Genomic DNA, 27,230 nt, shown 5'->3' with positions numbered 1-27,230 from the left:
GATTGGTTAAATTAAGACAAATAAGAAATATTGAAGAATTAGTGAAGTTTTAAAATAAGAATTTGTGGTTAATAATTAATAGACGGATACCAAGTTAGTCCACTAGCAACCTGGGGTGCTCTTGCGTGGGTATCGACTGTCTGTTAGTGTTCCAAAAATCATTTTCTTTCTTCTATCCCTTCTTAAAACCACTTCAAATTTCATTCAAATTTAGGTTAAGTCCCCCCTTAAGCTAAATTGGCCATCGTAAAGAAAGCATGACGCTTCGAGCGTTAGTCCTTTGTAAAATCGAATCCAGCACGTTCCCACGTATATTTTTGCTTGGGTTTGTGGAACCTTTTTTGGGGTGTCTCCAAGCGGGCTCAAATAATGGCTCTTCCGCCAAGATACTTTCTTTTCCTTTGTTTCAGTAATCCGTCAAAACCCTCTTTCGCAAAACGTTGACGTGTCCGCCCAAAATACTGGAAAGGAAATTTCTTAGAACCTTGGAAAAAAAAGTATGTAAAACGTGAAGCTTAACGGGAATTTGAGATTGTTTCGTTGAATGACGTTCCCTGATTGGCGAAGGGGGTTGACAGAAAGCAGATCCCATGCAAGACGCATAACTGATAACAAAACAATAACCGACCGCTTGCAGAATAAGCGCTTAGCTCTGAATAAAAACTACAGGCGTCCTTTGCCATACCCAATACGGACAACGCACATCGCGCATCGGAACCATCCACCCAAGCCACTGATCAATCCCGTGTCTCATTTCCCGCAGTCTTAAGATTCCGGCATAATGTAAATACCGAAATAGGTACTGGACTGAAGGATTTGGACTGGACTGGATTTGTAAAGCATGGACTGGTAAGAAAAAAAGACAAGCAAAAGACTAACAAAACAAAAACCCTCTACTAACTATGCTAAATATCTGTTCATGAGAATGATGTATTATTCAGTAAGTGACACATGCATACTCGGAAAAAAAAATCCGAGTGCTCCTATCAGGAGTCGAACCTAAGACCTACCTTCAGATTACTAGTTCGGATGTTTTACCACTGAGCTACAGGAGACTCTGAATAATTAATCATTGTCATTTATTCATCAGGCTTAAAATATTCCATCACATTTATTCCATTACGCATGTCTGTTCATGTTTCACACCAAACGCACATAGTCCTAGTCAGAGGCACACCATTCATCATTTTGAGTTAACGCTTTTTATTGAACTGATTCGAATATTTGACATTATTATATCTTAAATTTCGTGAAGAAAACTAAGATGACAGGGACGCTTTTCTAAATTCTTCCTGCGCTTCAAAATTAATCTTTCAATTTGTCCGGTATTTGATCACAACTACATTCGTCTGAGGAAAAGAGCCGAGTTTGACCCGATCATCTTCATATCCTGCATAAATGTCGCAATACTTTTCCCTACAAGGCTCCGGCATGTTATGTCGAAAAAACATACTACACTTTTACGTGTAGTATGTTTTTTAAAAAATCCCCCGACCAATGAGCAAAATAGCTTTACCTACAACAGCTACGGATTAAAAAGCAATGTTAACGAGAGGGAAAGTTGTTCTAACGAAGCTTAAAAACACTCACAATTTCCTCTTTTCCCAAAGCTCATTAATTTACTTTGAACGTTTTTCTTTTACATCCATTATTCTACATTAACTAAAATGACCAAATAGGATTTTTAATTTCAACCTGAAAAATCTCGAGGAAAAAATATTTTCTGACCACAAGAGAATCTGCCCAATAACTTTTATCTGAGTGGATTTCATCCCGAGACTCAAAGTTCAAAGCCCCTTGAACAGCTTAACAGAGACCACAACAAGAAAGGACTGGTAAGTAGCTTTCATTGGAATGATTCTTTCCACGGAATTAAACGTTAAAAGCACCTTGTACAGCTTAATAAAGAGTACCACAGGAAAGCACCGCTGAGTGTTTCATTTTCGTGGACATTGAAAAGAAAAGGTCGTTAGATTCGTTTGCTAGAATCACGTTGTTACTGCCCGAGTCAGCGACTCAGCATTGAATGGAGATCCGTTGAGTTACAAACTGGTGCCCTTGTAACTCTACTGAATATTCTAAGCTCTTTGTTATAATGGTCTTGGGGAGTGAAGTCCAGACAGTTCTTGTGTCAACTGTGGCGTGTGGTGGGCGCCGTACGCTCCGAAACCATTGTCATTTAAAATGCGAAAGCTGAGTTTGTGAGAAACAGCGAAGCCGTCTGTTCCTTCCAGCTGGGTCAGAAGAATAAGCACTTGCCTAAAAGAGGAGGAAATTTTCAGTCATGATTTACGTCCAACTCCCTGCTACTAAGTGTCGCCGCTGTCAAGAACGCGGGCGATAGGGCTTTTGCGGTGGCGGCTCCCAGGTTATGGAATGCTCTCCCAGAGGAACATCAAAAAACTAAATACTAAATTTGTATACTATGATTTCATGTCCAAGTTTTATGATCTCGCTTTTCTACATTTTTTTTTTTTTTTTTTTTTTGCTACGGGACATTTCTTTTACTGATCCGTCATAACCTCTTCAGTTTTGTCACAACAGAAGTCGAGTTTTCTCAGTCAAGTTTTATCGAACTTGTGTCAAGTTCTTTTATCAGCTTTGTTGTCAGTTGACGGCGTTGTGTCCTGCTTTTGTTGTTGTTGTTGGTTTTTTTGGGGGGAGAGAAGGGGCGTTTTGTTATCATTTGTAGTGTACGTATGAGTGTAATAAAGTTAAAAAAAAAAACATTGTCGGAATTATGTTACTGGTTATTGATCTGTCATTGGTCATTGAAGACCCAAAAAGTTACCAGTTATTTCTTATCAATCTTGTCCTCTCTATTGTAAAGTGTTTTTTCCAACTTACTTATGGAGGGGCGGTATACAGTCAGTTGACATTAGCACCCCTCTGGATGACACCACATTAAAACTCTCTGAGCAGTCACAGTCCACGAGCAAGTGGTGATCCGGTCGGCGGTTTTCCGCCACAACAATCAATCCCGCGATCCCTTGCGCCATGTAGTAACACGTCACTCCAGGGATTCCCTAGGAAAAAAGAATCTGCTTCATTGGAGAGCATACACAACAGAACGGCAGAGGAACTATAGGAATGTCCTTGTGTGACAAACGTGGAAACTGATAATCTCTGCTTTTTGGACGCAATCTCCTGTTTAAATCCCAACCTTTGGTTGTTTTGACAGAAGTATAACGAAAGGAAGAAAACAGTAAACTGTTTCAAAACGCGTTACGGATAAGATGTCAGGTTGGTCACATAAGGAAATTTTTCCCTCCCCTTGAGTAAAATCACTGTCATATGGCATGCATACCGAAAGGTGTAAAAAATTTCTAAAATTTTATGTGCGTCATAGAGCCCTTCTGTCAAAGATTTATCGCAATGGCATCGTTGGTATGTAAGAGGTTCAAAGTCTGTGTCAATTGCAGCAGATTGGACCATCCAGATTTCGACTTTACCCTCTTTCATTATGGGATACAAGTCAATCAAAGGGTTGTCCTGTCATTGTGTTGGCTTGCCCCGGTTGTTCGCCGGCACCTGTTAAAAATACCTGGTTGGGAAAACACAATTTGGAGCAGGGGGTCTTTGAAACAGGAAATAGCACAATCGCTGGGACAGAGCCCTTATGGTCCCGATAACTTTCCAGGCCCAGAAATTATTTTATGTGCGTTAGGTTCAGTTTCTCAACAGAGATAACTTTTATTGATTTCGAAAGCTCAAGTCTGCAACCTCTATAATTTTATCACACATGATCGGTAATTATCAAAAGAAATTACCACTAAGGACAAAAAGAACACACTTGCCGGGCCCAGTAAGTTATCGGGAACAGTTGCATGAAACAACTGTAAATGTGTAAGTGACGGTTTTGGGCGTTCCTGTGCGTTAGCTAGTGTTGTTTTTTTTCCCTATACTCGGCTTAGCGCCCCTATCAGCCATGAAAAAAATGACCATTGCGCATAATAATCTCTTCTTTTGGAAAAAGGTCGACAATTTCGATCATTCCCAATGAAAAAGAACCAGTATATAATTTGCGTAGGAGAAGGTGTCACCTTCCTACGATAAAAACGGAGAGATTCAAGAAAACTTTTGTAAATAGACTTATTTTTAAATATAATTTAGTATAGTATTTTTCTATCCTGTACTATTGTTGTATTTATCGTGTATTTTTACTTTTTCACTGTAACTTAGGATATGTATTTTTATCCTTTGTTGAATAAAGACTATTATTATTATTATTATTATTATCATTATTATTGTTATTGTTATTGTTATTGTTATTGTTATTGTTATTGTTATTGTTATTGTTATTGTTATTGTTATTGTTATTATTATTATTATTATTATTATTATTATTATTATTATTATTATTTTCTTTCATTGGGGAGGGTTATTGAACAAGACAGCATTTGAGAAAAGCCCTGGTATACACAGCCTGGTTCCACAAAACCCTCACTTCAGTTTATTTAGTTCGGGTGTTTTACGCAGCCGGGTCATGTACGGGACTTGAATTACCGCTCTTCAAACCAAACATGTGACGCGCAATTATCACTTGACTATGACGCTTTCACTAGCCTAGCGGAGCCACCAGGAGGTGCATATCTTCAGTTTCCGTACTGAGAACAGAATGTTGCGTCTCCTCATGCGATTAGTGGTCGACTGGAAAGGTTGTCACTCCGCCAACACTTTGAACAGTTCGCTGTCAGACAACCTCGTTCGCAGTGATTTGATCATTTATTTTAAGAGGATTTTAGTAAGTCAAACACAGCAACTTGGCAAAATTTGGAGACCATAAATAAAATGACTCGCGACGAAACTTTGGCAAAAGAAACTTCATATGCGCCGGTTATATTAGTGTTAAAAACAAAGCGGCAAAATTGTTAAGTCTGGACAACGTTCTCTCAAATAGTTTTCTTACTACTTCAGTGTCACATTTAAATGGATGTTTTCACTGAAAAAACCTCGTTGACAAAGTGAAACAAATAGTGGATTTTTTAACCACTCTAGGTGGTCGACATTTTTGATGACGTCAAAAACAAATCTCTGTTAGTAGACCTAAGGAGAAGCAAAATATTGAGGGGTATGGACCGGGCTGGAACAACCTCCCATATCAAAGCTCAAGTTTGACCACTGCATCTCCAAAGAAAAATGAAGCAATTGATAAAACAATATGATTATAATATCAGAATTCGTTGTCACCTCATGTCGCTTTCCATTTGTTGTGGCCAATAATAGGAACGCATCAGCTAAACAGAAATCAGGCATAGGGATTTGTTCAAACAGGACGGCGCGTGAGCTGTGAATTGCCAGAACATAGTTTGGGAAAAGCTCTTCATCTACAAGTCCTTTGACAAATGATGCTCCAGCGGCTTCGTTTCTTCTTGCTTCAAAGGATTGCCAATGATTGAAAGCTGGACAAACTAAAACATAATATCAACAGTAAAGGGGTAAATGACATACACAAGATCAGCTATAAAGGCGGTGCGGTCTACTTTATTTTACACCTTTGGGGCTGGCAAAAAGAAATATTGACGTCTTTCATTGGTGACACACTGTTGAATACCGAGCGAAAGAAACTGCTTGTTAAAGGGCAGATTACCCGCTTGGCCACCAATGGAGAGTAAAATGGTTCGTGTTATCTCATCATAATACCCGACCACAGCTAATGGATATTACAACCTGCAAGTGTTGCGCTGGTCATAAAATGTTGCTATTCAAGAAGGAGAAAGGTCTCTCACTGAGTAGGGCCTTTTATAAATTGAGAGATTTAGAACTGCGTTTACGGCAAACCAAAAACTTGAGATTCGCATTTATGTTTTCTTTAAAAAAAAAAAAAATGATTACATAGATGGGAATAGCATCAAATGCCAGAATTATTTTACACTAACGCAAAACTAAAAAACAAATTTACTGAGAAACTCAAAACAGCGCGCGGCAAATGTAAGATAAACATGGTCACGTGGTCAATTCTGCCGTTTGCCGTAAACGCAATTCTATAGGGACCTTAAAATTGAGGTTTTTCTTCGTTTCCCGCAAACTGCAAACGTTTAAAAATTACGTGACTCCGGTCCTGCCGTCCCGTTTGACGTTTGAGGTTCAGGTTTCAACGGCAAGGACACTGTCTAGAGGTAAGTAAATTACGACAGAGTTTTTCGCTAGTTTTAAAACTACAAAGCCACGTTTAAGCATCAAATTTACTTTCCTTAAAAGATTTATCACGATGAATGGAAAGAGGTCCTTAGTGGTTATGTCGAATAAAGGCAAATTTAAAGCAACAACAGCTTCCTCGATTCCATTCTCCGTGTAGCCGCCATCTTGTTTTCCTGCGGTGTATCCCATGATGCATAGGTAAAAAAGTAAGTCCTTAATTAATCTTAAACCCGGATCAGGGAGTTTAAGAAACGAGGACGGCAACGGTAACGAGAACGTCATTTAAAAATATAACTTCTCGTTTTTGTAACTCTTTCTAAATCATTTACATTTGTTTAACTTGGAAAATGCTGGCGAACTCTCCAGGAACTAAATTAGATTGGGCCGAGTAATGGCGGAATAGGACGTTTGCGTTTGTCGTCCGCCTTCGATAGCAATTTTCGAAAAGGACAAATGGCCAATGTATTGGAACGTTATATGTCAAGACGTAGAAATAGATCCTCTAATTCCTCAGAAGACTCCAACAACTCTCCGGAAATAAAGAAAGCTAAAGGTCAAGTTCAGAATAGTTCTGTCGAAGAAGAAGGTGACGACATCTTGAAAGCTCTTACAATGTCAGAAAATGTCAGTCGCCAGTTGGAGCAGATACTAGAAAAGTTGACAAAATTGGACAGTATCGAAAATGCCTTGGAAAAGATTGAAGCAAAATTAGAAAATTTAGCGTCAAGAACAAAGGTACTGGAGGATGCCCAACATGGCAACGAACACGAAATAGCTGTCATGAAGGATAACATTAAGATGAAGGAAAAGAATCTTGAAGACGTCACTGCAAAACAAGCAGCCTCTGAGGCAGAATTGGCCAACTTGACCCGTCAAATGAGAGCCCTTGAAAAGAAAACAGATGACCTACACACAAAAAATCTTTATCTTGAAGCGTACTCGAGACGCGAAAACATCAAATTTATGAACGTCAAAGAGACTGCTACAAGAGATCAAAGGGAAGACACCGAACAAGTTCTACGAAATTTCTTGGAACAAGAGCTTGGCTTCTTAAATGCAAGGGATGTAGAGATGCAAAGAGTGCATCGCGTCGGGAAGAGCAGAGACGGAAAACCAAGACCGATTCTCACTCGCTTCTTGCCATTTCAAGACTGCGAGAAGTTATTAGCCCTGAGACGCCGCCTGCAGGGAACCGGATATCAAATGTTCAGGGATCTTCCGAGCGAAATAGTTGACAGAAGGAAACCTCAGATCGAGACTTTGAAACTAGCACAAAGAAACGGTATCCCCGCTTCTTTCAGCGCTTCACAACCGGACAAGTTATTTGTTAGAGGAAAATTTTGGCCGGTAGGTAAACAACTCGATGTATAGCGACACAAATGTGATACGACAATAGCACTTTAACATTGCTTTGTCGAAGGCGGTCGCAACTAACTAAACGTTAAACTACCAAGCTGTTTGCTACTTCTCGCCGTGCCTTACTAATGTTTTTAATATCTACTGTCTGTCTGTTTTTGTTTATGTTTACCGTTTTTGGATTATTATTTTTGTGCACGTTTCATGTAAGTGTTCATTTTTGTGTTGAAGTTAAACGTCTTTTGAGGGAGTGCCACCAGTTCCCTACGACATATTTCACACAAACCAGCGCAAAAAAAAAAACGGAACTTAAGATAGCATCAATAAATATTAGAGGTTTGGGAAACAAGGTAAAACGACAAGAAACTTTCAAATGGCTCCGAGAAAAAAAATATTCAATCTTCTTTGTTCAAGAAGCGGATTGTTCGGACAGCAGCATGCATGACTGGCGGGCTGAATGGGGCTATCAAGCTCTTTTCAGCTGCTGTTCTAGCAAAAAGGCAGGTGTCGCAATATTATTTAACAATAATTTTGCTTTGCGTCGACCCCGAGGGACGTTTTGTGATAAGTGACTTAAACTCAAGTGGGAAACAGATAACACTGGCAAATATCTATGCTCCAAATGATGACAATCCAAATTTTTTCACAACATTCTTTGAGCATTTAACGGACTTCAATTGTGAGGACATTATAATAGGAGTTGACTTTAATTTGGTTTTGGATGTTGAGAAAGACAAAAAAGGCGGCCTTGCCAGAACTCACTATAAATCTTTGGAAGTTATTAATAACTTCTCTGGAAACTTAGACCTAGTTGACGTCTGGAGAGCTCTAAATCCGAACTCTCTGAGATATAGATGGCGACAAAGGAAACCTGAAATCCACTGTAGACTTGACTTTTTTCTAATTAGTCAATGTACGCTTTGTAACACTATCAATGCTGATATATTACCAGGCTACAAAACGGATCATTCTATGATTACTTTACACATTTTACTACACTCCAACACAAGAGGCCGAGGGTTCTGGAAACTCAACACCTCGTTTTATCAGATAAAAATTACGTAGATCAAATCAAATCAGTTATGGTAAAAACCAAAGAAGAATATGAGAAAGATGACACTGTTGATCCAAACCTTCTATGGGAAATGATAAAGATGAAAGTGAGAGAAGCATCCATGAAATACGGTGCAACAAAGAAAGGGAATTTAGGATCAAAACAATTTGAAGTTGAAAGAAAAATTAAGGTGTTAGAAGGACAATTAGCCGATACTCTTTCGGACGGAGAACAAAAAGAGAAAAATTGGACAGAGTTAGAAACGAAGAGGCGTGAATTAGAGACAATCATTGAATACCAAACAAAAGGTGCGATTTTAAGGTCAAAATCTCGGTGGTACAACGAAGGTGAAAAAAATACTGCATATTTTCTCAATCTTGAGAAAAGGCACTGCAAACAAGGAACAATCACTCAACTGAAAGACGATGAAGATAAATTAATTTTGTCAGACAAAGAGATATTATCAGAGTGTGAGCCCTACTACAAAACTTTTTATAGCTCTAAGGTCAAAGAAGATTCTGCAGAAACCTTTTTTTCGCCTCTACAAAATGGAACGTTTCTAAATAATGAAGAGCAGCTCTTTTGCGAGGGACCCCTTAACTTGAAAGAATGTCTAGGAGCTTTAAAAGACATGGTATCTGAAAAAACGCCAAGGCACAGATGGCCTCCCTTGTGAATTTTACAAAGTTTTCTGGAATGATATAGGAGAAATTTTAATCAAGGCTCTTAACTACTCATACGATACAGGTAGTCTTTCAATATCACAAAGACGTGGAATTGTTAAACTCATACCGAAACAGGATGCTGACCTGACTTCAATTAAGAATTGGCGACCAATAACACTACTTAACTGTGATTATAAGATTGCATCGAAAGCCGTCGCAAGTCGATTTAAGGCGTTTCTTCCTAAACTCATTTCTGAGGACCAAACAGGTTTTATAAGAGGCAGAAATATAAGCGAGAATATACGCACCATAGACAGCACTATTAAACACACGGTAGAAAACAACACCCCAGGGATTCTACTCTCCCTCGATTCAGTTGAGAAAGCTTTTGATACCTTAGAGTGGTCTTTTATAAAAAAAACTTTACAACATTTTGGTTTTAGTTCGTCGCTGCTAAGGTGGACCAAACTCTTTAACAGTGATATTGAAAGCTGTATCTTGAAAAATGGCTGGTCAAGTAATTTCTTTCAACTTAGTCGAGGAGTTAGGCAAGGCTGTCCTTTGTCGCCTTATCTATTCGTCCTCTCCGTTGAGGTACTTACTGAAGCTATTCGAAGGAAAAAAGAAATAGCAGGTATAAAGATAAATGGAACAGAGTTTAAATTGAGCCAGTTTGCAGATGACACAACACTGATCTTGGATGGTTCAGAAGAGTCTTTTATTGAATCTTTACTCCTTATGAACGCTTTTGGGAATATATCTGGCCTCAGGCTCAACAATAAGAAGACAGAAGCTCTATGGATTGGGTCTAGAGTTGACTGCGAACATAGGCTCTGCCTGGAAAAAGATTTCAAATGGTGAAAGAAAAAAGTTAAAGCTCAAGGCGTGTGGTTTTCAACAGACCCAAATATCATGCTCTCTCTGAATTATACCGAAAAGGTTAAAAAAATTATTTCTATCCTGGAATGCTGGAAATTTCGTAGGCTCACTTTATTGGGAAAATTGTAGTTTTAAAAAGCCTTGTTGCGTCACGATTAGTCTATATACTCTCTCCCTTGCAAACTAATCATGAAGCGATCAAAGAGATAAACTCAATGTTTTATGCCTTTTTATGGAATGGTAAGGGAGATAAAGTCAAGCGCAAAATAATGATTAATGACTACACAAATGGAGGCCTGAAAATGTTGGACATAGCATCATTTAATAAAGCTCTTAAGGTGGTCTGGATTAAAAAATATCTCGATCCGGAAAACAATGGCAAATGGAAATGTTTCTTTGACTTGCAACTTGAAAAATTCGGAGGTAATGCACTTCCCAAAGGAAACCTTAATTTAAAAGATATTAAAGACTTAAAAATTTCAGACCCCTTGGGAAAAGAAATTTTTGAAATTTAGTCAGAGGTTTGTTTTGAGGAAACAATAACGTCCGACGATCACTTCTTGTCGTCCCCTTTGTGGCACAACTCATTAATACGAATACAGAACAAACCTGTAATGTATTACGACTGGATATCTAAAGGAATAACACAAGTCAAACATCTATTGGATGACTCCTGCAACTTTCTTTCTCTACAGGCATTTCAAGATAAATATGATTTTTAGGTCCGACCATTATCCTTCTTTGGAGTAATTTCTGCAGTGAACCGTTTATGCAGACCTAAGACAAAGACCCAGATTAAATATGAGAGTTTCTGGCTCAAATTACTGAAAACTCAAAAACCATCTCAATTTGTTTACCACAAGCTTGTTTTTAAAAAAAGTGAGCAGCCGATCTCATCTCAGGAAAAATGGAAGAAGGACATAGTTTCTGGCCCCAACAATTCTTTTAATTGGAAAATGGCCTATCAAACATCCTTTAAGTGCACCAGGAATTCCAAATTTATTTATTTTAATTTCAAATTTCTACATCGTCGTTTAGCAACAAATAGTTTTCTGCAAAAAATTGGAATTAAGGATAATGACAAATGCACTTTTTGTCATAATGAAAGAGAGAACTTAATACACCTTTTCTGGGAATGTGAAAAAACAAAATCTTTTTGGGCTGATGTTTCGACTTGGATAAAATCCTCTCAAATACCATTAGAAAAGAGCCAATCAACTATGGAGACAGCCTTGGGTCTGAGGCCAGATAGCTCAGATTACAAACTCCAAATCAACTTCATATGTCTAACTGCAAAATATTTTATCTGGCTATGCCACTCAAAAGGACAAGACCCAACAATAGGTAGGTTTTTACATTTTATAAAGCAAACCTATGAAATAGAAAAAATACTGTAGAACAGCAGAAAAGAAATGGGATCTTTTGGTGCCTTACCTACAACCTGAAACCTAAGTCTCCACAGCATCGATCTGTATTTTTTTGTTTTTGTTTTTTCTATTTTTGTGATCTTGACTGGTTGCACTTCCCCACAGTTTTATGTACAATATTATACATAGCGTTAGTAATCTTACTGCGAGTAGTCTCTTGTACGTGGTTTTGTGTAGTGTAAGTAACGTATTTCGAGTAAGATTAGATTCATAATTTCTATAGTAATTAGAAGTGCTACATGTATTAGGCATATTTTTTTGGTCAGTAGCGTTAGTAAATTGTAATAGTGTAGTGTAGTGTAGTTTTAACTGTTGTATTGTAAGTTCATGATAATGTTGTACAGTAATACTAGTAAATTAATTACAAAAAAAAAACTTTGTAGATACATAATACTGTAGGTGTTGTAATATAAGTATTTAACTAAGTTTATTATTTAACTAAGCATGTAATAATTGTAAGTAGTTTTGTGTTGCTAATAAAGTGCTCATTAAAAAAAAAAAAAAAAAAAAAAAAAAGGAACTAAATTAGTATGAACGACGTCAAAGTAAGGAAAAATAAAGACGATTTTGCGTCATACGCTCCCGTTCACGAGAAAACCTAAAACTTGGTCATTTCACGTTGTTGTTTTGCAGAGGACGGTAAAGAAATGTACCAAAATGTAAAACGCACGTGCAAAGCGATTGTTTTTGCTCATTAAGCCCATTGTTTTGTCTTAAACTCCCTTTTATGTACATAGGGCGAAATCCTAACTGTAAACTGTTGGCCGACATTTGGGGTTTGCGGTTTAAGAGGAAACCCTCAATCTTAAGGTCTTTTCTATCTCTCTAATGTCTGCTCTCAACGATGAATGTTTTAAAGCAAGTAACCTTGGTGTTTAGCCATTTACCTATCATGTACGTTCCTTCCTCCAAGATGGCATTGCATGACACATTCGCCTTCACTTGCCTCTTGCTGTGACAGACCATTGACAGGGGTCTGGGACTAAGCGTGCCCGATGACGTGCGGCACACGATGATTGACAGGTCAAGAAGAGATTTCACACCTTCAGCCATTCCCCTGAGGATAGGTGGAATTAACAAATTTACTTCAACCCTGTCCTTCGAATTAGAAACCGATGTCTTACATTGCTGTGGCAATATTATGAAATTTTGACGCATGTGTTTTCAGAGGACGCTTGCAAATTTAGACGCCGCTGAGTCGTGCAAGTTGTTGATTCTTTATTTATTGCAATATAATAATTGATTGATAGTCATTAAATTGCAATAAATAACGAAACATGCTACGACTCAACGGCGTCTAAACTTGCATTTCACACCCACGAAGGTGTGAAATGAACGACGGGTTTGTCATTTCATAGCGGAGCTTCCTGTTTAAGTCTTCTGCGCGGCTACATTTTTTCTGTAGAAACAGTTTCTCTGTAGAAACTCTCTATTTGACTACAAATGGGGCACAGTACTACTGAGATTAGAATATCTCTCCCTGCCTAATTATTATATCTTTCGTATTTTTTTTTTGTTTCTATTGTTTGTTTCCATTCTGTTTGTATTTTAGTTAGGCGAAGCTAAATAAATAAACAACAGTAGACGTAAAAGAAATGTATACATCACACACAAACTGTACCTTACTCCTTCCTGGAACAAGCACAGATCAACTTCAGTTGTAGAAAACACACTCACTAAGGCGACCTTAGCTGGCGCGCCAGCAAACGCCGGAAAACAACCATTAGCACGAGCCTCAGCCCAGCCATCTCTGATCTTACACACATCTACACTGTCAAAATATCTGCAAGAGGGACAAGTTGATTCTGGATTAAGCTAGCAACGGAGGAGCGTTTACATGGTAAAGTAAACTTGGGAGCTCGTGTAAGCAGGTTAACAAAAGTTAATAGCGAGATTTTCCTCTCCTTTATACTTTTTTTCACACTAACGGCAAACATCTAGAAACACGAAATTGTTTTCTTAAGATCCTACTGGGTGGCAATAGTTTCAGCCCAAAATATTTTGTTTACTTTCACTGTTCTTAAATCAGTGCTACCATAGTTAGTAGAGGGGACTGGTGCTACCAAATAAACATCGCACATTCAAAAGTTGCTGCAAACGTCTTAGATAAACAAAACTGCTACATGTTCATGCCAGTTGCCGTACAAATCACGTGAAAAGTGCGCGAGGTCAGTTTGACTGGTAAAAGTAACCTAAAACACCCCGTAAATCGCAAGTTTGCCAAAACATAGTTAGTAGAGGGGACGTGACCACGCGAAAATCATAACAAAGAGATGGTCCTTTGAAGTTTGCCGGGTTTCATAACCAGTCCCCTCTACTAACTATGGCCAAAATAAGAGTTCAGTTTGTTTCCCAATTTTTGTAACACACAACTCTACTTGTGTTAATCAACACCAGCTTGCAAATTTTGAGGGGTACAACTAACATATTATTCCTATCGAAGGTTCCTAATGACGATCACTGAAATCTTGGAAAACCACGTTTGTTTGTCCACGTTTGTTTCATGGAAAAGGTTTTCAAATTTTCCAGTCACAACAAGAATTGGCTGATCACGTGACGAGAACAGAAAAAAAAGCCTGAAAATCAAAAAGCTGCAGACATTTGGTTAATGAAAACAGTGTTGATAGTTGATGATCGTTAAGGTGCAAAACGTGACGTATCGGTTTCTTGATGTTATATTTACATTTTCTTCAGTAGCATTTCCATATCTTGCTGCAAATCGTAATTGCTCGCGTCAGATTGCAAGGAAGGCTGGAATATCCCCGACTTGTGAAAATATCGGAACTCTCTCCATTTTCTCTGAGCACGGTTGGGGACTGGCACTAGCTACGCACGCGCAATAGCGATTTTCAAAATCCGTGTTTTCACTGTTATACATTTCACCAATCTAGCGACACAAAACACTGTAGAAATTTTAGTAACACAACTCTAGATCAGTAGTTAAGTTTAACTCCACTGAATTAACAATATGAAGGCGCTTTGATAAATTAGAGCGGTGTAAAATAACAAGAATGGGAAAATCAATGCTGACTTATTTGGAGAAACTAACGGGAAGAACCGCAATCTACACGTACTATACTTAAGCTTAACACATGTATATGTGATTAGACAAGTCGCTTAAAGAGTTTTGCAGAATTTCGTGGAAAAAAACTCCTTTTTTGATAGCTCAGCATAGAGATTGAAAAAAACATTAAGTTTTTCTTAATGAGCGAAGTACTTCTTAAGTCATAAGCCTCACAATCTCAGGCAAACGTCTGAGGAACTCTGGATGTTGACATGAAAATCAATTGATATTACTTGCTTGGTGACATGAATAAAGACAATTCCTCACGTTTGCTCCTCTACCGTCAGTTCTACACAGAATCATCTCCCGAATGCATTTCTCTCAGTCAACTTAGATTCCAGATAGCTGGCAGTTTTCACCGTACGTAGTCATACTTACTTCATGAAGTCCTCAAGACACATCCAGAAGACTCCTTCTTCAGACCCATGGGCCATGAGCTCATATCGCAGCTCGTGGGTCCACAGAGGGGATGCGTCAGACCAGTCTCCTGTCCATGATACGCGCCCCCAAGGATTCCGAAGACGAACCAACCTGCAGGATAACGATCAATTAATGACACAAAAGCTAAACTATATTTTACACTGTCGATTTAAATGTTCTTATATCATAGCCAGTCTTATATCAACGTCTTATTAATGCTGACAGTTTCGATGACTGTCAGCCATCTTTATCAAAACTTGAAAAACATGAAACCACCCGCAGAGCTTCTACCAATGAACACCATAAATCAGCCATAACAGACCACTTCTGTCAGAACAATCATATTATGAATTGGGAAGCAAGTGAAATAGTTGAGCAGGAAAGCGACAAGTTTAAGCGATGGATTAAGGAAAGCATATGTATTAGATTGAACGTTCCTTCTATGAACAGGGACGAGGGAGCCTATCAGCTTTCCCCCATATGGACACAAGTGATCTCCATCCCCAAACCAGGGGGAGAGGGGGCGTCTACAGAGTGACTTTGCGCATTTATCGCAATAATTAACACCTTCAGAAGCCTATTTAAGGCTTCTGACACTTTTCATGTTTTTCAAGTTTTGATAAAGATGGCTGACAGTCATCGAAACTGTCAGCATTAATAACACGATGATATAAGACTGGCTATGATGTAAGAACACTTAAATCGACTGTTTATCTTCTACTAGCCTGATGAATTTCTTCAAGTATATTTTACACTACAAGAGCAAAGTGTTCTTGGATGATTCACTAATTTATCAGCAAGAATTACCTAAAAAACTAAGGCTGTATTGTCGGCTTATTAATACTCACTACTGTGAAATTTGAAGTCTGGTAGAAACGGTGTATTTGAGTAACGGTGTATTTGAGTATCCAAAATGGACGTCGGTACGAAAGTAGTTCCCCCCCCCCCCAAAAAAAAAAATTTATTATAAACTGATTAGTAACTAGCTTACCTTATACCATGAACGTCCTTGACATCAAGCACTGAGTAGGCATGGTGAGTTTGGAGGCCAACTATTGCATAAACAGGTTCTTCCTCAGGTTTTGTGTCTCCTCCACATGAAGCCCCCATCAAAAACCTGCAAAGTGTTGGAAAACCAAATGAGTGGTCACCATGCACCAGGGAAGTAAGCAAGTAAGTGAGTAGAATGTAACTTAGTTAATGTCAATAACACGGGGAGTGCTTGTGCAATCTCCCGAGCCAGAGGCTCATGTTAAACGCGCTTGACAAAACAAATAAATAAATTCAGAGTTTGCATGATAAAATAATAATAAATGAACAACAAGATTATAATAGTGTGACTAGATAATCAGGATCTAAGAAGTATCTACAAGGCATTTTTTGCATTGACATCTATTTAAAGATATCTTGGAAATATACTATTTGAAGATTGACACTGAGGTTGCGGATTTTGGAGATAGCGGCAATTGATTCCAGATACAGGAGATAACGTAAGAAAATAAAGAAACTGACTACAGTGGAACCCTGTTAATACGACCGCCTTCGGGCCGCGAAAATGCGGTTGTAATAACGGGGTTGTTGGATTAACGAGGTTGTAAAACTAAGGAAAAGACTGGACTTTCAATTCATTCGGGGCACAAAAATGTGGTCGTAATAACGAGGTGGTGGTAAGGCGGGGTTCCACTGTATGATCAGAATTTTGTACGATATTATGATCACTACTTGATTAACAGTATGTAATTTTTATAGTTGTACAATAGTAACCACATTGTAATTCAGATTAACTGCGATGATGATGGAATTAAACTTCTTTTATTATTATTATTATTATTATTATTATTATTATTATTATTACTATTGTTGTTGTTATTATTATTATTATTATTATTATTACTTCTCAGATTGTATGGTTTCTCTCGAGGCACGAAGAAGTTAGCTATATAAGCTGGATTGTTGTATATGACGCTTTAAAAACATCATTTAAGACTCTGAGAACAGTGCACTGTGTGTACAAGTGTCTGTGGTGATACTGTGGCATACCCAGCACTTCTGCAACTCAGCAGCTGCGCCCAGATCATGTCCTTGTCAATGGCCTCTGTATCATGTGTCGGGTTTGGAGGTGCTGTGTGAAAAAGAACATGTTTCTTAACAACTGCTACTACCCTGTGATGGTCAAGTCATTAGTCAAGCTGTATCGCTTGGCAGTATTTTCCCAGAAGGTACAACCCTGAGTTTCCTACAGTAATTTGTAAAATTCGTCATAGAAACGGTAATCTATTATTTTTCACTTCTTTTGTCTTCACGTCGAACCCTGTAAGGCATAATAAAATGTAGAAAACAAGGCGTGATGTTTTATAACTCTGGTAGGGTCAAAAACATGGCCGTTTGGAAGAAACAGAACTAAAATTAAAGAAAAAAACACTAATTTGGTCCAAACCTGCCAAATTCTCATGTGTCTAACACAAGGACAATCCACTTTGAATTTCTATTTGAAAAACCGATTGTTGAAATGAATAAAATCAATGCAGTCAATGTTGCAACCATCAACTTCCAATGTTATTCTTGGTAGGAAGGCTTCACTATAACTCACTGAGTTCTAGGACAAACCAATTTCTCCAGCCATTTTCTTTTTACAGAAAAAAAAACAAAACAATAATCACATGTTCATCATGATCTTAGTTAGCTTATAACCTGTGTCTTGAGCAAATTAAGAAAGCAGGAAATGTAGTAACCAAGATTGACATTATTACATTAAATGATTAATCCATATTTCAAAAATTGCAACGAAGTCAGATAATGTCATATGACAAGACCTTACCATGAAGCATGAAACTTTCACAGGGGGCCCCAGTCAGTGTAGCCAGGCCTTCAATACACCGGCCAGCTGAAAGAGCCTGGTAACAACCATGAAGCTTAGCCATGGCTTTCTCAATCAATGGCACCCACAGTTGTCGTCGACGAGCCTACATGTATGACAAAACAATAATTTTCTCTGCCAATCTTGTGAATGTACATCAGTACCCATCTAACAACCACCGCATTTAAATACGACCACCTCAAAGTATTTGCTGGCACCTGTTGTTTTACTCCAAAATACCAATGCAGTGATTTGCTTATCTGAAGACCTTCATAAATATGACCGGGTTTTTAAGACCTGACATGGTACTTGTATCAACCAGGTTCTACTGTACTGTTGAAATTCTCCAATGTTAAACTAACAGCGCAGTATTTTGGTATTGTTTTTCTTTAATAAAAGTTATTACTGTGGTTTGATGCACATTCAAGGGTCATACTACATTGTATTTACACTTTTGCCTCGTTTGTATGCCTGTAAAAGAGAATATTTTACTGCAGCATCAACTGTAAATATAATTAACAATTAGATAATTTATGAGCTTGAGATTTCTATCACGTGATAGCTGATGAGGGCGCAGCCCGAATCAGCTATAGGTCATGCATCAGTAGAAATCGAGAGCGAATAGTGTGATTGTTTTAGTATAAATCTACTACTCGTTCAAAACTAAACAAGTAAATTATCTATATCCTCATTGCAGACACTTCGAAAACGCAACAAAGCGGCCGCCATTTTGTTGAAAACTGCTACTCACTATCTATCACAGAATAGATAGCGAGTAGCGTAGCCAATCAGAGAACGGCATTCGTGATAGAACACTAGTAGATTTATACTAAGAGCTAATATTGTTCTCATGGGTATAAGGGTTACTCCAAAAATAATTCAACCTTAGCTGGGTGAGATTGCAAGTCCACCCATTCTGGGGTCAAAGCATGATTGCAAGGCAAAAGGAACTGGAATGCCAGGTGTGATTCATGAACAAGACCTGGAGTGTGCAAATACATGTAATTAAAATAACACCAAGCCATACAAGCAGTAACAACTGACCATAGAACATTATTGTGGTCTGGTTATGTACCCACCTGATTGTTGAATTGGCTGTTCACAAGTTTTAGAGATAATAAGTAACTAAAACTATCAAATAATTAGCTGTCACCATGAGAGATTCATTGACTGACAGTCAACTTCTTGAAAAGGGTTGTGCTCAGCTGATGACTAAGGGCCTGGTGGGTGGGTCTCCTTATGTAAGGCATTTCCTGTACTTATTTGGTTCCATACCTGTGAATATACTGGTTGTCCATAGTGATCACAAGGCAACAGGTCATCAACCAAGATTATTGTCCATTTGCCATCTTTACAAAGACGAACTTGGTAAGCTCCCTCTGGGTTAATCTGAACAACAAACAAAAATAAATAAATAAATAAATAAATAAAATAAAACAGAAAGCAGTCCTGAGAACACCTAGAGACAACTGGAAAGAGGGGGGGGGGGGGGGGGGGGTCTTTGGGTGAAGATGTAAAGTGTGCTACCTTGAGCTCATAGCCCTTAATACCAGCTGTTACACAAGCCTGTCTCCTGTACAAGTCAAACCACCATGTAACATTTGATCATTACTTTTAACACAGGCAGCCATTTTGCTATTGTGTTTATACCATAGTTTCTCACATTCTTTTCACCAAAGAGATTACCACATACAACATATTGCATTAATACTACTCTTTAACATCACATTGCAGAACACTATTATTTTGTTCACTGACTAGCTTTCAAGGAGGTGTTAGTAATTACACACTTGTGCATTCAGCAACACAAGAGTGTACAATTGTACATGTGAGTGAGTGTTGTAAAGGGTGACGCTCCAGAGGTTGTCAGTTTGCCAGAATCTCGCTGAGATCAAACAGTTTTCCTTTTATTCTTAGTATCCCAATTTCTTTTCCAGGACTTGATGTTCAGGAGGATTTAGAAGGGTTTCACCATTCAATGTATTCATATAAACAGTGCAATTATAATTTCTTTTCAGTTTAACACCAGACTGCAATTGTTTGTGAAGTACATGTATCACCTCACGGTTTTGTTAATTTACCCCATTCATTGTCATTACAGCATTGAGCTTTGAGGCTTTGAATAATGAAGCACATGCATTAAGATTGATATGAATAATATTATTGTTTCAATTCAGGGCTGGATTTTGAGTCAGAATGTAATTGCTGTAACTTGAGTTTCTCCAAAAGTGAGTCCATCATGGGATAACAATCATTTTTTACCAGTTGAGTAGGTCCATCTACCAGTCTGGTTTCTGTTAAATATAATTGTCAAGTACCCTCCTGACTATGAATACAAGAGGATCCAGAGCTAGTAAAAAAAATGCTGACTCCAGCACGAAACTTGTTCTATCCCTGTTGTAAACCCTTTTGTTTGTCTGTAATAAATATGTTCCGTTACTAAAGTGCACTAGGGTATGATTCATTACATTACAAAGAACATCAAAAATGGTAAAAACCAATAACAATGATAATAATTGTTGATGTCAGGTATAAGCTGAAGGATTGGTATTGTTATTTCTCCCTTGCCACCTCTCCCCCTACCCTATATTAATAGAACTGTGAAATAATTATTCTTATACCTCTCTTGTTATAACAATCGTTTCCAAAAGTTCAGGTATTTCTCCTAAAACAGCCATAGCACTCAAAAACCTGCAATCACAGGAATTATTTTACAAACAACAAAAATAGAGATCTAGTGTTGGGACAGAGTTTTGAAAGTTAAAAAATAACATACTTCATGGATGGGTGCAGGGATGGTGCAGTGGTGACAGCGCTTGCCTCGCACCATTATGAGGCCTGTGTTTCATTCCCAGACTTGCATCATGTGGGTTGAGTACGTTTGGGCGGTGTCTGAGAGGTTTTTCGCTGGACACCCTAGTTTCCCCCTCTCCTCAAAAACCAACATATTTTTCAATTCCAGTTCGATATGGAATTAGGCTCCACAATTAGTGCTCGGTGCTTAATAATTATTGGGTTATTAAGGAAAAAAGAACACAGGAACAAACAAACAAATAAATGGATGTATGGATAGATGGATACATGAACGAATGCAAGGAACTTCATAAACGAAATAGCAATTGCCAGCTTGTAAAGGAGATTCAGGCCGCCACTATCAGTTCATTGCTGGTGTTATATTGTTACTCAAACAATGCAAAAGCAAGGTGGTCATCTACATTACCTAATGTGTAACTAGCATGTTGAGTGAGCCAGTAATCCAACATTTGCCAAGGCTCTAAACATTAGCTTACCAACAATCACCCAAAACTCCCTGCATGATGTCATCAGGTCTGGGACTGCGGAATACAGCTAAAGGTATATAAGATGTGCCACGACCACCACCACCAAATGATTGGATTTGCTGAGGACGCAGCCAGTTTGTGACACGAGGGTGTGCAGAAAACCGAGGTTGGAGGTACAGTGACTTTTCTGTAGGTGGAAAGGAGTCATCTACAAATTGGATACCATTCTGGGTATGAAATTCAAAACAAACCATCACAATAAATACAATAACAATTTTAGATCTCACTCACAAACATGGCCACTACACATAATAATATTATTATAATATACATAATGTTCAGGAGGACTAAGGCCTAATTTACGTCACATGACGTCACGATTAAGCACATGTTTTGAGAGACCTCCATCTTGTATTTTTGTCATGAACGCAGTCGAAAGAGATGACGGATTAAACCAAGTTCATGTTTAATATTTGTTCTTATTGACCTATGCGAACCCGTTCGGAAGAACACATAATACTGTATAATACTGAAAGCACTGTAAAAAGGTAAAGGACTCCGAGTGTTTCTGGAATGATGTTCCTGCAGTACATGTATGTACAGTTTACCCCTTAATTAAAAACGTTTTATATTGATGAGGTTTATATAATTTGGAAATCGCATGCTATCTGTTCACAGCTTTTTCATAGTACTAGACTACCTTATTATAGTATCAGTTCAGGACAATTAGGGCTGAACATTAACTCTTCCACAGAAATTAATAGCTGATTGGAGGAAATTGCCAACATAAAATAATATTAAGTATCTTGGGGACTGACTTTATGCATGTAAGATTTGCAATACCGGTATGTTACTTTTCTATAACTCGCAGTATTTTCAAGCAAATCAGCCGCAATGGCATATCTTCCTCCTAGGGGGGGGGGGGGGGGGGGGGTACTCCCCTATATGAGCTATATGGGGACGTGCTGCTGGGTAGGGTATGGTTTTGGCCTCTCTGCCCTGAACAGGGTATACGTATATAATTTCAAGCGAGTCTGCCCTGGACCTGTCCTAGACAGGGTATGGTTGTAAGACTGTCGTTGAGTATTTGGCAATTCGAAATCAGAGACGTTAGTCTGTATTTATTTTAGTGAACAATTCTTCACGTCAATTGAGTTTCCACTGAAGGTTCACCGCTGTTAATGCGAAATTTTAGGATTTTTCGCCATCACTTCTAGGTAGTCTATTATTTTATCTGTTGTGATTGGTATTCGCGTTTCAATGTGTGGAACATCATGCCCGGTAAGTGACAGTGGGCCTTTAAATGTTATTACTACTACCAATGAACACTTGTGTAACACAAGAGCTAGATGTTGTCCTTTGTCCTAAATAGGGTCTTAAAATAGAATCCTACACAGGGTAGGTATTTAAGGTTATTTTCGTCCTAAACAGGGTGAGGGTTTCAAACCCCCAGCGGCACCCCTATATTCAAACATGGGTCAAGTGTCCCCCCCCCCCCCCCCCCCCGCGATCTTCCTGACCTAGCTTATTTACAATTACTGTGGCTAGTAACTTTCTTTATCTGTGGTAAAAAATAAAAGTCTCAACAATGTAAATAAAATTTATGTACTTAATTAGGTTGTTTTCTGTAGGAAACTGCAGTTAGTACAAGATTGAACACAGAAAATTTAGTTCAATGCAATACGGTTTGCATGGAACTTGCGCATTTTGTGTGTAATAGAGTGAATTTCAGTCAAGCCTACATGTACATCAGTTACCTATAGTGATAGACTGGTCCCAGATCGATACCCTCCCAGATGAACACATTGCCGACATAATTTCCTGGTAAAAAAGGTAAGTATCAGATGCACATGTTGCTCTTACATTTTTACAGTACTTGACAATGTCAGCCCACTGCTCTTTTGCCTGTTTCTCATCACGCTTTCTTCTGGATTCTACAGGTATACTCTTTTGACGCTTAAAGGTTCTACCAGGGTTTGCTGCTCCTGGAGAAGACGGCGGGTTCTGCTCATCACCCGCGCCGCCCTTCTTGGCACCACAGGCACTGCACACAGTAAGGGTGGAAGAATTGATGAGGGTGCAAGTTGGGCACGGCCAGCCTGTATCCACACTTGAACCTTAAATATTATTTAATTAAAAAAATATATTTTTGTATTTGCATGTGTATAACTCTAAATATAGGATGCTAATTTGTATGTTGTGGTTTATAATTTTGTGCAGTGTTCATTACTATAATCCAAGACAAAGGGGTTAGTAAAATTCAAACTGGGTCAAAAAAGGTTTTAACCAAACAAATCTTGAAGCACAACGTGTACAGTGTATATATTACATATGTTGTGGTTCAAAATTTTGGGGGGTTTAAAAATATAAAAATTGGCAGTAGTAATAAGTTCTACTTGACCCATTACTACTATGCTTTAGTCCTGAAACTGTGTGGTAATGCCGTGAGTGTTTTATTCGATTTTCAAACACTAAGAACTGAGTTGAAAAAATAAGCCACACTAGCTGTGTTCTGTTAACCAACTTCAAGGTGTTTTGTGAAAATAACACTCTTTTGAGTGTTTGATACAGCATCTTCAAACCATTACTAATTCTTGGAGAAATTAGAAGCAAAAGTTCACCAACTCCAGTGGTTTCTTTTGTTTTCTCTTTATGAACTATTAATGATTTTTGAGAAGTACAAATTATGTTCCTCTATAATAAGCCCCCCTGCTTCCCAAAGCAAATAAGCTAATAGAAAATTAGAGCTAACAAAGCTTTTACGGTATGTTAGCTTATACAGAAACATCCCTTGACAAATTCCCTAAATGATCTGAGAATACTGTTATACAGGAAACATTAATTATTTTAAGTATTTTATTCAAATTTTCTTATTGGGTGCCCCCTAACCAGAAGAATTTAGATTTGTGAAAACAAAAAATCTACCGGTTATGGGTAAAAGAACAAAAATACAATTACAGAACACAGTGTAATTTTTTTTTGAGTGAAAAATAAAAATAGAAAAGATGAAACAAGCTGAATCAACTTGAATTTATCTTTGTTCTTAGGACAATCAAAGATAATTACTTTTAGTACAGTGTATTAGCCAAGCATTCAACTACGGTTTACTGTTGTTTTCAAGCAACAGCAGAAAATGCAAGTAACTGTTCAATTCTCACGATGTTTGGCCAAAAACTTCGTAAACTGCACACCACACAGACAAATTAATGGCCTGTGCACATGTCTCTTACTTAATGTACAGCTGCAATCTTCCATTAATTCTGCAATGGATGGGAATGGTTGATTGGCTACTCTGGGTTTGCACTTGCACTGAAATAACTGCTACAACAGAGAAATATCCTGATTTATCTTCTCCAATCTTTCATTCCTGTATCAAAAATTGCCACTTTTTTGCAAAAAAAAAAATGAATTATATCATCAACTAAAATGTTGCATCAGTGGAAGGTATTGTAATGTCTGGAGTATTCAGACGGGTTTTGCTAAAAGGCGGCTCATGGCCTGGCATCCCACGGCCCGCGACCCACGGCCCACGGTCCACCTCAAAGCCCACGGCCCGGTGGCCTGTGGCCCACTTCCCAGTTCACGGCCCTGGCAATTTTTTTTATGCCCACTTCAAGATAATGGATAACTAATTTAGCCTAAGTTAGCTCAGATAGCTTGCAGTTTAAGCTTGCACTTAGCCTATATATTTGGGGTAAGGATATCTAGCCCCAAAATTGCTAATTTAGGCAGTCAGTCGTTGTTAGTCTAGTGGTAAAGTTCCACTTGGGAATCTGACGACCCGGGTTCAACCCTTCTTTTTCTAACTCAAAAAAGTAGGAAAAAGTAGCCAAGTGTTTTATTTATAGAATTTCCAGATTTTTGGTCTACTACAGCACATGCTGAGATGTAATAAGCATCGGCATTTGAGTGTGGTTGACCAACTTGTCGATGGACAATGGTGAGACTTGATTCGTTTGTAACTTCAATCATTTTAATCCTCTGTGATCCTTGTAGTTGTTGCTTTTTCCTCAGAGGAAAACGTTTGATCCTATATAAGTACGCCCGTACATATAAATGTTCGACGTCAATGACGCAGAATTTTGTCAACATAGTGGATGTTCCTTCTCAAACGACGTAAGTTTCAACAGACTTGAACCTCTTATCTGAAATTATCTCATGAATTTGGTGTTTAGTAGTTTTTACAAGTTGTACTGATTGCCAACATGGGATTACGTTCTGGGCAGTTTGACTTTTTGGGGTCTGGTTTTAACCTTTAGTGGGGACTTGTAAAGTGACCTCATTCGCCAAAGCAAAAGCTGATACAGATAGTCACAAGACCTTTTTGAAAATTGTGTACTCAATAAACCAAAATAATGTTATTTAATGAATTACTTACAACTTGTTTCTTTTAGCTGGATAAAAAATACCAAACTTATAGTTTGATAAACAAAAAACAAAGTAGGTTTAAATTATCTTATTGACATACCGCTGACAAAAAAAATATGGACTGGACCGCAGGCTGTGGGGCCATGAACTGGGAAGAGGGCCGCGGGCCGCCAGGCCGTGGGCTTTGAGGTGGGCCATGGGCCATGGGCCGCGGGCCGCCTTTTAGCAAAACCTGTATTCAGACATCCTTCTTGCCTGGCACAGGGGCTTTCTGTTTGTGATGACATTTCTTATGTAAATGTACATATAACATGATGAATTTAATTCTAAAATACCTGGCCACCCCAAAACCCTTCAGTGGTTATGCAGCTACAAAGATCTGTATAAAAATAAGGAGTTATGATGTCATGTAGCCATGTAGCTGCTTAAAGCCACATAGCTGCATGTAGCCATATATAGTGTAGCTGGCTGCATAGGGCCACATAGCCATATAGCAGTGTACATCTGGACAGCATACTGCTACATGTCTGTCTTGTTCTTTAAAAATGAGAAAAAGGATTTAGAATGCCTACGAAGCTGTGAATCCAGCTTTTTCTGAGGTACACTTAAGTGGCTGGGTGTTCTGCAGTTTAATACTCCGAATGATATGTACCTGATGAATCTATACTTTCTCCTGAAGTGCTGGGTAAAGGTTCCTCTGCACGGCCACCCCCACAGACTTCACAAATAGAATTGGAAGCTTTGTTTTCAAAAGTACAACCTGAGCAACTCCATGTTTGGTCATCATGGTCTTTGGATTCACGAGCTATTGATGACTCTGGGAAAGGACGAGGTTTAAAACCCTCTTCAGGGCACGGAGAACGGCAAACAGTGCAAAATAATCCGACATTGTCGTACAACAGACTCTGGCAGTTCGGGCATTTGAGGACCTCCGAACTTTGCCTGGCTATTTCGGGATACAGTTCGAGCGTTAAATCGGGATACAGCCTTGGCTTTGAGGGAGATCCTCGATTTGTTGTGTCCTTTGCATGGTCAGCCACAACTAGCGATGGATCAGAGCCACAGGCCGAACAAATATTATTTTTCCATGGATTTGTCAAAGTACATCGACGGCATGTCCATTTATTTTCGTGATCTGAATTCGGCGAGGTAGAAGTTGATCCTATAAACTTTTCCGAGCCACAGTGATTACACAGCACTACCGACTGAGGGTTCCTAGAAGCACAAGCTTTGCAAATCCAACTTTCAGCGAACTTTTTTCGGTTACCACAGGCCTGGCAGGTGGAATTTTTTCCCGGGTTTATTAGGGTACACTGCTCGCATGGCCAATCCTCTGTCGTCGATAGATTCACTCCCATTGTGTCCATTGGCGCCTTAAACGTTCATCAAATCAAAGTGAATCACATCTACAATTTTTCCACCAACATTTCCAATATACTGTACCATAAAAACAATCATTTCTAAATGTGTTTCGATGAAAAATCCAAACCGTAGTCATTGTTCTGAAAATAGATTTGGTCAGCAGTGATTTCATGGGGCTCGTTTCTAAATTCTGATCTTAGTGGGGTAGTGTGAGTACTGTGTTGGCTGATAGCAATTTAAAACAATTTTTTTTATCTAATTTTTCGCCAAACAACTTAACATCTGGTTTCATTTACAATCTCTTCCTCTTGTATCTAGACTTAATTTTGTGGGCTAGTGGGAGCGCGTTAAAATTG

At 38.5% G+C, this 27,230-nt stretch overlaps 1 protein-coding gene across 1 annotated transcript; it reads right to left on the bottom strand.

Moving 5' to 3' along the window:
* Nucleotides 1-1,062: 1,062 nt before the first annotated feature.
* Nucleotides 1,063-27,010, bottom strand: LOC146465599 (calpain-15-like). Its single transcript, XM_085128630.1, has 14 exons — nt 26,165-27,010; nt 23,008-23,261; nt 21,154-21,371; nt 20,485-20,554; nt 19,139-19,252; nt 17,825-17,969; nt 17,047-17,128; nt 15,998-16,123; nt 14,965-15,117; nt 13,144-13,305; nt 12,410-12,579; nt 5,191-5,411; nt 2,848-3,026; nt 1,063-2,259 (listed from the first exon to the last, which is right to left on the bottom strand). The coding sequence occupies exons 1-14, from the start codon at nt 26,877-26,879 to the stop codon at nt 2,091-2,093; spliced, it is 2,778 nt and encodes a 925-aa protein (XP_084984756.1). The 5' UTR covers nt 26,880-27,010; the 3' UTR covers nt 1,063-2,090.
* Between the last annotated feature and the right edge of the window lie 220 nt (nt 27,011-27,230).

The sequence above is a fragment of the Pavona decussata genome, unplaced genomic scaffold (genome assembly GCF_977016875.1).
Source record: "Pavona decussata unplaced genomic scaffold, jaPavDecu1.1 SCAFFOLD_156, whole genome shotgun sequence".
Classification (NCBI taxonomy): Eukaryota; Metazoa; Cnidaria; class Anthozoa; order Scleractinia; family Agariciidae; genus Pavona; species Pavona decussata.
Note: the sequence above shows the minus strand (reverse complement) of the source record. Positions and strands in the feature narration are given on the sequence as shown.